The sequence below is a fragment of the Vitis riparia genome, chromosome 7 (assembly GCF_004353265.1).
Source record: "Vitis riparia cultivar Riparia Gloire de Montpellier isolate 1030 chromosome 7, EGFV_Vit.rip_1.0, whole genome shotgun sequence".
Taxonomy (NCBI): Eukaryota; Viridiplantae; Streptophyta; class Magnoliopsida; order Vitales; family Vitaceae; genus Vitis; species Vitis riparia.
The window spans coordinates 4,415,008-4,428,480 of NC_048437.1; the positions used below are offsets into that span (position 1 = coordinate 4,415,008).

The window sequence follows — 13,473 nt, forward strand, 5'->3', positions numbered from 1 at the left end:
CAACTCTTAATGGCCCTCGCATGGATTTTAATTGAGGTTTAGAAAGCAGAGCCCAGACCCAAGAAGATTTTTCCTTTGCCTGAAAGGCTCATTCTGTATGGGGAGAAGAGGCGCCAGAGACTCTACCCTGTTCTAGCATTATCCTAATCACCACTGCTACTCCAGATCTGCATTGAGATGAGAACAAGGAATGCTGAAATCAAATCAGCTCCCATGCCAAATGCAGCTCAAGCGATCACTAACATGGAAGCTACAGAAACATACTATACTAGTTTGACAAGCAACAGATTCCACAGAGATAGATAAACATATAGCAAGCATTCATAGGATTACTTAAATGGAGAAGACAATAAAGAAGCACACAAACCAGGTATCAAGGGCGAGTAATTTTTCAAGTCCTAAAAGAAAAATTAAATAAATAAAAATCTCAGTCAAGTATCAACTTCCTCTCTTTAAAGCAACTCAGATTAAACTTAATAGAAGCCACACCAAAACTTTCGTTTGAAGTTAGGAAGCCACACCAGAAAGTATGCTCCTAATGGTCATGCCCAGACTGTTGCAAGCAAATTCAGGAAGTAAGAGTGTCATTTAGCGACAGTGAGGCCATTCGATCCGTTGGGTTGTTCGCCTGTTGCTGAGCAACATTCCTCAGAACTTCCATAGCCTCAGCAACTTTTGCTTTTAAAGCTTCCGGTGATTCTAGCAAATGCAAAACCTCAGTCTGGTCCATCTCTAGTAGCATGCCTGTCACCTTAGCTGCCATTTCATGTTCCAGCTGATCCACAAGTGGGTACAGATTCTCACCCAACAACTGCACACAACACCCGAGGAAGATTCCAGCAATTAGACACCACATTATATGAGGTTACAACAGTCATATCTAAGCATTTCCAAAAATATACTGAAAAAGTCATAAACTTACTGTCCTCTGCTGATCAGGTGGTGCATTTGCAAGGGCAGTAGCCAGTGCCCCAATCGGCATAGGTTGTGAGACTGCAGCATCACGGAATGGCATTCCAGCCATGTCATAAGGAGCAGAAAGCATGCCTCCAGGAACACCAGGAATGGGAACATCAGCCATGTTACGTCCAGGGGGATAACGGTAGACACGTCCCCTGGGTAGCATCTGTGACTCAAACAAAGAAAAATTGAGGGAAAATTGGGAGGGGAAGAGGACTAAGTAATGTTAAGAAGAGAGGGTTTTAGACACAAAAGGGGATAAATGAGACAAACCAAATTATGAGATGAAAGAACATCTAAACTACAAGTACAACATACCTGCTGCTGCATTAGTGGTAGTGGTTGCTGGGTTTGTTGCACTGGCCCTGTTCCAGAACGACGACCTCCTGGCCGCTGATTTGGCTGACCCGGCTGAACCATAGGAACAAAGAAATTTGGCATGGGAGCTGCAGCAGGTCTCATCCCAGGAACTAGTTGGTGCTGGTACCCAAATCCAGGCTGACATGTATTATAGTCATGTTATTAGCTTCCTAGAATTGTCTATTAAGGTCTAACAACAGGAAAGAAGTAGCCACCACTTACATCTTCAGTTTTTCACAATCCTTCAGAAAATATATAGGTTGGTAATTGGAATATGCACTGATGTTCAAGTATATCTAGGCACAGATTAATGATTTTTCCAAGGATATGAAACAAGTAGCGAAATGGATGTACAAACATTCAAGCAATAATCATGAATTCAGAGAGAGGGAGAGAGAATAGGATTCACATGCACTACACAAAAAGTTGAAACCACCAACACTTAGCTATAGGGATTTCTTAAAAGTAAAATTCAAGGAACACCGCAAGGTTTCTCCCTACCTGATTAAAAACATCAAGAGGACACAACGTGAAGTAGTGAGGAATGCATATATATGATCGTTCCACTTTGGCAGCTTTGATTTTCTAATAGTGGATGGCATGCTTATTTAAAATCCATCCATGTTTGTAGAGGGTAGGGCTTATGATGCCCCTTTCCATGTCTGCCCCATAGCTGTCTTACATGCGATAGTTGGTACCAAAAGTAAAATAATAAAACTATATTGCCCTACACTGCCCCAAACAACTAGAATTGAGCATAGGGACCCAATTAATTAGTAGATATTTGAATATGACTTAAGATGATTGTGTGCAAAATATGTGCCTCTTCAACAAAGAAGCTACTGTGTAAACCTTCTAAACTCCATGAATGATAATTCTTATAATCAGCCAAATAAGCACATGCATATCATTATACCCAGGCCTTGAGGATATCTAATTAATCAACCTATATACCACACACACAAAAATTAACCATACCAATTGCTAAGCTTAAATCATGCAATACACATAAAACTTGAAAGCAAAAAAATTCTGCAACACAAAAATACACATAAAACTGAGATTGGAAAAAAGTGGTATTAACAGACAAGAAAATAGATATTACTTGGGGAGGGATAAGAGCTGGGGGGCCTTGACCATAGAACAGTTGTTGTCCAAGACCTGGAGCACCAGGGGGATACATGGACATTCGAGGGCCTACCGAAGGTGCCATTGCAGCTGGACGCATTTGTGAAAATTGTGCCTGTAAAAAAAAATAATAAGACTCCTACTTAAGGAAGAAAAACATGGATAGTTAGCTACAATTTCTACCACTTACAATAAAATGTTTTGTGATTAAATTTCAGTAAAGATCCACAACCCCCATGAAGAAACTTTTCTATACAAACCACAGTGTATTTTGGAACTAAAAGTGGGTGTCTATTGATACAAATGTTACATCCCAGGATTTTTTTAGTGAAAAGGTTTTTCCATTTCTACTTTTTTGCATGGGGACAGGGCAATTTCCTCTTTGATTTTTCACCAGTGCAAACTAGTAACTTCCAATAAGAGACAGTTCAACAATAGGCTCTCATTATTTAACATAAATACCTGCAACCTTGCTCTCCTATCTTCTTTCCGCTGTGCAAGTGCAACATAAAGGGGTTTGCTAGCAACCATTTTACCATTCATGTCCGCAAGCTACCAAAAAGGAAAAAGTTAATTTAGTATATGAACATATTTACAGAAAGGTACAGAAAGTAGAAGCCTACCGCTCGGGATGCTTCTTCTGCAGTCGAGAAGGCAACAAAACCCGATCCTCTACTAATACCATTAGGGTCACGCATAACCTGTTGAATACTCATAAGGGAGAAAATAAAAGAATAAGGTTTACCGACAAACACTTATATTCAAATAACTGATAGCACAACATGAATTCATAATCAAGGGACATGGGACATTTTATGTACCTTGCATGAAGTAATAGTCCCAAATTCTGAGAATAATTCCCTTAATTTATCATCAGCAATGCTATCATCTAGGTTTTTTACATATAAATTCAGTCCTTGAAATTTGTCTACAGCCTCCTTCAAACTCTGCTCAAACCGTCCTTTCAGTTCAACCTCTCTTTCAGTTTTTTTCTGGGCTTTCCCAACATACCACTCTTTATCATCAAACTTCTTTCCATTGAGAGCCTCGACAGATCGAGCAGCATCATCTGCATTCTCAAAGTTCACAAATCCAAAGCATTTAGATTTTCCATCTCCATCTTGCATCACTACAGCACTAGTAATCGGTCCATATTCACCAAATATATTCTTCAGATCTTCATCAGTTGTTGATTCTAGCAAATTCTTTACATAGACATTGTTGAATTTTGTCTTATTTGTAGCAGACTCCCTTTCCTGTTTACGTACAAAGGGTCCAACATAAACTTGTTTATCATTCAGTAACATGCCATTCAGCTTGTCTGTAGCATTTTTAGCAGACTCCTCATTATCAAATTGTACAAAACCATATCCTTTTGACTGACCAGATGCGTCAGTAGCTATCTTGCATGATAGAATAGCCCCAAATGTAGAAAATGTATCATAGAGTGCTTTGTTGTCAATTGCCTTATCCAAATTCTTCCAACACAAAATAAAAACATAAAACAAAAGAAGAAAGAAATTAAATATCAGAATCTGTCGGAGAGGGAAAAAGAATTAAAGAAAATCTTTTTATCCACCAGAGGCAAGAATCCAAGTACATAATCATAAAGAAGAAACGACAACAAAATTATAGTACCTTGATAAAAATATTAGCGGTCCCACTTCTACGAATACTAGGATCTCGAAAAGAATACATAATCCTAATTGGCTTCCCATTGAGAGGAGTGAAGTTCAACATATCCAATGCCCGAGCAGCTGTCATTACCAATAATCATATATACAAAAATTGGAGGGAAAGAGAGAATAGCAGTCTCAAATACAAAGCAAGAAAGTAACAAGTATAAAATCACTTTCAACAAAGAAATACACATGTTCATTGTGAGCAGAGGTGTGGCAATGTAAGGTATTTTCCAATTAAAAAGGAATAAGGAAAAGTCGTTTTGCAAACAGTGCGAATTACTTGTGTTTTTGTTAGGACTTCACCAAATATAAATTTAGCAAAAAAAACACCTAAAATTTTAACAATCAAATGGTAAGGATTGAACCCAAACTAAAAGATCATATAAGCAAACAACAGCAATGAACTCCAAAGTCAAACCATGAATCATAAATAGATCATGTGGCAATATGGTGATGTAAATGATGTGGGTGGAGTGGTCATCATGGTAATGATAGACATAGTTGAACTCTGATGGGTGATTATAGTGTGGAGATGGCGATGGTGTTGCATGGCCATTAGGAATTTTTTATCCCTGGAGAAGAGAGGGGACCCAGGGTGGTGATATGGGACACATAATACAAGGGATAAAGTTTTTTTAAGGTTTGAATCTTTGTTGAGGAGTTTATATTATATACTTTACAGTGTCCTTGTTAAGAGTATTACCATATTTAGAATTCTCTGTTGAATTTTTACTTCTCTTGCCTCTTTGCAGCTGCATAAGAAGTGCTAGTTCTGATCGAATATATTTTTTGGTACTTTGAATTGTTAGTTCAAACTTTTCTCAATTTATAGGATACCAAACCAATGCAGCCTGGTTGCTAGTTCTAAAACCATTAGGGTTCATATGCCCATCCAACTTAGAAATTAAGTTAGGAAGAGGTTATTCCCAAGTTTGTCTGAAAGATCTAGCAGTACATAATGATCAAAGTAACTTCTCATATCTTCCAGTTGCAAAGTTGAGACTAGCTTACTGCTGCATCAAATTGGTATAATAGCAACTCTTTTAGTTTAGTACAACATCAAACTCACTTTACAAATAACTTTAATTCATAAATTTCAAGACCAGCGAGTGGCTTAACTTCACAAATTTTTTATAGGCAAGTAACTTTAGTTTATAACTGGCAACGAATTATCAAAAATCTCCTTAACACAAACAATGGAGCCGCAAGAATGGGAAATCCCACCATAATTAAAGGAAATCTATGTTTATATGGAGGATTAAAGTAATCTTACATTTATATGGAGAACAGATTGTAGTTTCAGAGTCACCGGCTATATGAAATGAATATTTTGAAGAAGCTTATTTCGCTGTTCCTCCCATTTAAAAGAACAATAACCCATATGAATACTTGTTTTATTTAACTTTCTACAGTGAAGCCCCTTGAATTTCAATTACTTCATCAACCACTTTAGTCATACACTAGACAATGAACTATACAACATTTTACTCCAAACTTAGACTTGATGGTGATAGGAAAAAACAAGGTTACCATGATGAATGCATGCTGCACATGATATTAGCTATCCTAATTTCATCAAATTCCATAACTCAAAACCCAGTAAACGCTTCCCCATTGTTCACCTTACCCATTGACTCAATTACATCCATAATAATTAACCAAGGGCTAACAAATATGCACATTCACAATAAATAGACAGAATGCCACTCAACCCATTTACAATGATAATCTGTACCTACAATCCCAAAGCTTTCAGATACAGGAAGAATCATTCTAGATGTGGGTGTGAAAAATCTAGATCCCCCATCTCTCCAGAGAGTCAATGCACACACGGATCAATTATTCCAAACTATGCCCACAAAGTTCTGTTAACAAAATAAAGCAAACAATGACATAGTATCTCAAATCAAGAGATCACAAATAATCAGTTGGACATATGAACTTGATGGTGAAGCCCCTTGAATTTCAATTACTTCATCAACCACTTTAGCCGTACAATAGACAATGGACTATACAACATTTTACGCCAAACTCAGACTTGATGGTGACAGGGAAAAACAAGGTTACCATGATGAATTCATGCTGCACATGATATTAGCTATCCTAATTTCATCAAATTCCATAACTCAAAACCCATTAAACGCTTCCCCATTGTTCACCTTACTCGTTGACTCAATCACATTCATAATAATTAACCAACGGCTCACGAATATGCACATTCACAAATGATAGATAGAATGCCACTCGACCCATTTATAATGCTAATCTCTACCCACAATCCCAAAGCTTTCAGATGCAGGAAGAATCATTCTAGATGTGGGCGTGACAAATCTAGATCCCCATCTCTCCAGAGAGAGAATGCACACACAGACCAATTATTCTAAACTATCCCCACAAAGTTTTGTTAACAAAATAAAGCAAACAATGACATAGTACCTCAAATCAAGAAATCACAAATAATCAGTCAGACCTATGAACTTGAAACCCAAAACCAGGCTCACACAAAATCAACTAACCATCTTGGGTGTTGCCATAGTTGACATAACCGTAACCAAGAGACCGCCGGGTACTCAAGTCCCTGCAGACACGAACGGACACCACCGGACCCAGCTGACCAAACAAATCATAGAGATGCGAGTCGGTGACGCTTGATTCTAGGTCACCAACGTATAGCGACGTCGACACGAACTGGTTTCCACCACCATTGCTAGCCCCTCCATTTGCAGCAGAAACTGGAGGCTGAGCCTGTGCCTGGACCTGAACCTGTGCCATTCTGCAAATTCCACAGCGATTGCTTCCCCTTTTTGTAATCTCACTCGGCCCTTAAAACGGAACCCTAGAAATCAAAATGGGGGGATTTTGGGAGATTTTTCTAACTTTTTTAGGGATTTTTTTTTTTTTTGGAGATGGGGATAAATGAAGTGATAACTGATCGGAGATCAGCGCCGAACGTAAGGACGACGGTAGAAGAGGGATAGAGACGACCGGAAGTGGGCAGCACTGACGGCACCGCAGCGACTGAGGTGGTGATGGGTGGCTTATATACCTTGAACAGGTGGTGACAAAACCCTAGTGAAATTTGGGGATTGGATTTCCACCGTCGGATGTTTAGACGTTTCAAATCTGACAACGGTTGCGATGTGCCCGAGGAGAGAACAATGCGACAAGAGCACCTTAGCACGTACGCATATTTTTTGGCGTCACTTTTTGATTCTTTTTAAAGAGTATAATAAAATGAAGGTGAGTCCGGTGCCAAAATATGATTTAAGCTGTGTGCTACAGGATATATCTACGTATAATTTTAAAATATATATTAATATTAAAATTATCATCCATTTAATTCAATTGTATTAAATAATATAAAATAAATTATGATATATATATAATTTTTTTATATTTAATTAATTATTAATGATATTAAAAAAAATTATATAATTTTTATATTTTTGGTAATCAATTAAAAGAAAATTTTACATTTAATTATAAAATAATTATAATTAATTTGTTATTTAAAATATTTTTTTAATATTTCTTTATATAATGAGTTTAACTATATATAGGTTTAGTGCATATTATTTAACAAGGACAAGTTTGTTTGGATGGTAGTTGGTTTGGGGTTCGATTCCCCTCATTAACAGGAGAAAGGCCATTTTGGGGGGACTGTAGTGGTACTGAAACTAATTTGACTTTACTATAGCGCATTTGACCCGCGTTGATCAGGTGAGATATCGGGAAAAATCCATCACGGGGATTTAAAAATAGTTTTTTATTTTTAAAAATAAAAATTTGTTTTTAAAATTTTTTAATGTTGTTTGGTTGTTGTTCTCTAAAAATTATTTTTAAAACCAAAATGAAATAGAGAACAATTTTAAAATAACAAATATGAATTATTTTGATTAGTTTTAAAAAATAAAAGGAAAACACAAATTAGTTTGACCATATTTTTTAAAATTTGTTTTTAAAAACTATTTTTATCTAACTATCCTCTTGATCTATTTAATTCACATAATTTTTTAAAAATATGATTCTGATTTTTGTACTCAACTCATATTTTGTGATTTTTGATTTTATACTTGAGTATCTAATTTTGTATTAAAGTTGCATTTTGAATTCAATTTTGATTTTGTATAAAGTTAAATATTTTCAAAATGCAGTTTTTTAGCTGTACAAAATCAAAAGTCACATTTTCAAAATATAGTTATAATTTGATTTTAAAAAAATATTAATAATAAATCATGTAACTTGGATAATTTTTGGGCCATATAGGTCATTTTGGCCCATACTCGATTACCTTAACATCTATGGTTAAGGTGGAAATAGTTGGTCCAAATGTACTAGGTAAAGTGTGGAATGAACACATCTTTTATTTCAACAGACTTTACTCGAGAAAAGCAATTGAATAAACTATATCTGGACGGGCTATGTATAGATAACCTATGTTTGGACAAACTATGTCTAAATAAACTATGTACAAACAAATTACATTCGACTCTTTCTAAACAGGTTACATTCAAACAGACTATATTTGAACATATAAACAAATTAATTAGCATAAAATGTTTGTTTATGTATAAAATGGCAAACCAAGGAGAAGAAAACTCTCTCCATAAAAGTCATATATTATGTAGTTTGACTTAATTTACATATAAGTTTGCCCAAACAATAGTTCGAACACACATTTTTTATAAGAATAGCTAAGGGAAATAGGCACGAAAGAGTAAGGTCCCAACATTTTTCGCTTTATTTTCAAAGAAAAACATGAAGATATTTTTTAGATGAAATAAGTGTTACAATCTAAAGTAAAATGTTTTTGCTAAAAACAAGTTGAAAAGCTCAAAGTCTAGTAAGATATTTTCTAAAATTAGGGATTTTAATTCCTCATGTAATCCTCAAATTGTCAAATTGTTGTGATACATAATGCCTAACACGCCGTATAAATATGGGTTGTAATAAAATAATAAGATAATCTTTTTGGCTCCTACAGTTTAGTGTCGTTGTGGCAAAAGAACTAGGCGCCCTAATCCCGACAAAGGGATTAAACATCAAAACTAATTAGAAATTACAATCCTTAATGTAATGGAATAAATCTTGAGTTAGAGACGATAAGGAATTACAACAATAATTATGTCAATGATTTTCAGTTCCTTTCCCGTTGACTCATCCTCTAGCATCATAGTCTCAATGAGGATACTATTTTCCTTCCTCAAATAAGAAGAAATCATTTCGAAATTTAACAACTCGATCCCTCAAAGAACAAAAAGAAAAATATGCTTGTAAGTGTGGAAGAGTCCCTACCCAAAGGCCTACAAACATAAGCCAAGTTAGAAGATTTTAACTATATGATTCTAATAGGAATGACCTAAGTACTTGTTTGGATCACTAATTTGTCATTTTATTCATTTGCCTTAGTTGTTTGTTGGGTAAGAATGACCCAAATACTTGATGTTCTTCCTTAGCAGCTAAAAAAATTATTGCTTCCAAACAGGGTCTCTAACAATAATAATACCAGACTTGCAGTGGAATCACAACAGAATTTCTTTGAAAAATGGCCACAACTATTTTTTTTCCCTATAATGGAACAAACTCTTCCAATCCAATGTTCTTCCTCGATGACTCAAAAAAAAAAATACATATTTGCTTCCTCAAACACTCTCTAACAATAATAATACCAAATTTGTAGTGGAACAATATCAAGTTTCCTTGAAATATCTACATTTCATCTTCAAAGAGAAGAATCGTAGATTGTAAATTCCTTGTTCTGTATAGGATAATATCATCCCAACAACCAATGACCTATCAAAATGTTAAACGCATATTACACAAGGAGAATGACGGATAAATATAGAAATGTAAAGTTGTAATTCATAATCGGGATGCATGATCCATTTTTCAACATCACAATGGTATGCAAAGCACTGATAGTTTTCCCAAAAAAAAAAAAAACCTACGAGTTAGATAAGGATGCTAAGTGTGAAATCAAGGTTTGGTTAATCTCGGTTTTGATGATAACAAAACAAGGTTTAGAACTAATGATTATATTTCAATTGTGATTAGGTAAGACAATTTCCAAATTGGCAATCACAAAGATAAATCAAGCCAAGGAAAAATCATGAAAAAAAAAATCACCTCAAAGAGAAATGTTTTTCAAGACCCAAGCTTCATAAGATCTCTTTGTAAGGTTGTTGGTGCGCTAGAATTTTATGCATTACATTCTTTACTTATGCACCAAAATTATCAAAAAGTTATTTTGTTTTAAATATTTTTAAATTAGATGATTTCATGTTTTCAACTAAAACCTTATGTTAAATGTTTTTCAAACTTGTTTAAAAGGTTTTAAGTTGAAAAAGTTAGTTGTTGAGCCAAAAACGGCTCAACCGGTCGACCGCCAGCTCAACCGGTCTAGGAGCAGGCCGATCCCCAGTTCAACCGGTCAAGGGTGTGAACAGTAATCGATTGACCGCCAACTCAATCGGTCGAGGGGTGTAAAAAACTTTCTCTCTCTTCTAGAATGGTTGTTCAACCGGATGAAAAACAGGTCAACCCACACCTCAACCGATCAAGGTCCAACAGTCACCTACCAAGCATTAAATGTTAACGGTTAGTCAACCAGTCGAACCCCCAACAGCTAGTTTGATTTTTTTTCCTCTATAAAAAGGCTTCAAACCTTTCTTAAATATATTTGAGCCTTGGAATAGTGTTTTTTAGTGCACCATTATTCTAAAACTTGCATATCTTTAGTGCACCATTCAATCTTAATTTTCTTGTATCATTTGATCTTAAAGTTTTTGTATTAGGATTTTGTGAGATCAATTATTTGTATATCTTTGAGAGGAAGATTCTCAAGTGTGGGGCATCACTTGAGAGGTTGTTCAAAAGTGGGCGTCTCTTGAAGATTGTAAAGGATGCTTAAAGACAAAAGTCCAAGAGGGTGGATTATAACCATAACCCAATTGTATTGCTTAAAGGTTTGGTTTAGAAGTCTTAAATTAGTGAAACCTCAAGCTTGGGATTGAAGCTAGAGGAGAGTGGATGTAGGTTGGGTTGCGTCGAACCACTATAAAATCTCATGTTTGCATTCTTTTTTTCCCTACTATTTTACTTTATATGCAATTTGTATTTATATTATTTTATTATACACTTGCATATATTTGTCTCTTACATTCACATAGTTTAAATTTGCAAAAAGAGCCCATCACCCTATTCACCCCCCCTCAAGGGTGATTACCATAAGTTGGATTAACCTAATTTTTCTAACACTAAGTAATATTGTAAACAAGACTTAATACATATATAATTTAATATTGGCCAAAATAAATATTATGATATTAGTTTCATTAGTCTGTTAGTTCATTTGTAGAGAAGATTGGGCAGAAAAATAAAAAAATAAAAATTTGACTACCAAAATTCTACTTAAAAGTAATACCTATATGTATATATTTGAGCCAACAGTAATTGATTGGTTTTCAGACTTGGTGCAATTAAAGGGGGATTTCATATGTTTAATGATGTTTTAACCAAATAAAATTAAAACCTTTTCAAATCATGAAAAAACATGGTCTTTTTTAAGTTCAACATTATTTTCATGGTAATACAATTGGAAGTTTTAATTTTCAAGAAACTTAAGTTTTTTTTTTCCAAGAATTAGACTTATAACTAAGTTGAAAAATTACTAGTACAAAATGGTCAAAAAAGCATTTATACACGGAAGTGCATCATGTTTAGATAAGTCACAATCCACTGGTATATAGTGTAGATTCAAAAGTGAGAGTTATTTACACATCCTTATATCTATAGTATTACAAGAAGAATAACCTACTAGAAGTTTAGTGGATCATCAGAGACAATGATATGTTATCTAACATTTAGGCCTTAAAATATCATATAAAAGCCAATAAGGAATACCACTTATTAAGATAAAACAATAAAAATATAAAACAAAGACAGCATGTTGGAATTGAAAGATGCAAGTTATGCTCATGATGACACTGAAAATTAAAGACACCAAAAAGATTTTAAAATTTTGACATAAGCATCGAAGTAAGTATTAAACTTTACCAAATAATTGAGGTGATATGTGCTCCTTTCATCTAAACCTTCATATAGGATATTGAGATATATCTCAGTAAACAGAGTAGACAATGTTATTAATATGTCACTCGTGTTTTCATGGTCAGTTTCCCAAATAACAACTACAATGTCCAAACCAAAAACCATCAAAAATTTCCTAATGCTCATCATATAGTAGAACTAAATAACTTTTTATAACATGCCACGTGCCATTATAAACACATGAGGAGGACTCGAAAGAAATTGTTGAATAGGATTAAGTTTTCCACAACCTCTTGTCTTTCGATCACAAGCCAATAGAAAAATTACATTTGTTTGCTTCAAAAGCTAGTCAAATGAGCTATCCATGTGCCTGATATGAGTCCACATGAATAAATAAGGTAAAAACAAACCTTTTTCCAAACATGGAGACCTTAACAACTTATGTATTGAAGACTTAAGAAATAATTTTCTAAATGAGACATGTCTTCCTTACTATAAACACACTCACATATGTCATGCAAAGAAATGAAGTAAATTAATGATGTCAAGGCTCAATACCACAATTGTAACATTTTATTCTTACTATGATCCATTTCACAATGATGGTATGTGATAAGACTCATCCGTTGTACAATCCCTATTGTCTCTATTTTTTTTTCTCATGGCCTAACAAATGACTAATAAAGAGATTCAAACATTTTAAACGATATTGAAACAACATAATGTTTTTCTTTATGCCCAAAAAATGTTTGTGCCTGCAACATTAATATCACAATTGAAATCGCATATTCCAATGTTTGACCTTCATTTTGTAAATGAGAATAATGAAAAGCAATTTATTATTATAGTTGATCTTAATATTGGAATTTTTAATGTAAGGGATGAGTCAAATGTTTATTCGTTCATCCACTTCATATAAACATGACTTTGGAGGCTCAGGGTTTCTAAGATAGACCACCAAATACCAAATCACAAATGCAAAAATGAAATGAGTGGTAAAAGAGATAAATCACATAAAATTTTGTTAAAGAATGACAAGAATTACAATCCATAGTCTAATGATTTCATTGCAAGGTATGTCAAGATCAAAGTTCCGTGGGAGATTTATTAAAATTACAAGATTTGATTTTCCATATGGTATTCAAATTGATGTGATGTATAATGGCTTCACATGTCCTGTAGATACAAATTATAATATTTGAGAATAGCTTTATGGGAGTTTAAAATTTCTCAAAATGCTACAAGTTGCAAAACTATTCCATCAAAAGATGTCTCTTCAATATATATTGGTAGG

The 13,473-nt window shown here is 34.4% G+C and overlaps 1 protein-coding gene across 1 annotated transcript; it reads right to left on the reverse strand.

Annotated features, from left to right (window-relative positions):
* Positions 1-299: 299 nt before the first annotated feature.
* On the reverse strand, positions 300-7,147 carry LOC117918431 (polyadenylate-binding protein 2-like). Its single transcript, XM_034835089.1, has 9 exons — positions 6,647-7,147; positions 4,087-4,205; positions 3,270-3,926; positions 3,072-3,149; positions 2,911-3,000; positions 2,426-2,563; positions 1,279-1,458; positions 923-1,126; positions 300-811 (listed from the first exon to the last, which is right to left on the reverse strand). The coding sequence occupies exons 1-9, from the start codon at positions 6,900-6,902 to the stop codon at positions 569-571; spliced, it is 1,965 nt and encodes a 654-aa protein (XP_034690980.1). The 5' UTR covers positions 6,903-7,147; the 3' UTR covers positions 300-568.
* Positions 7,148-13,473: the final 6,326 nt, after the last annotated feature.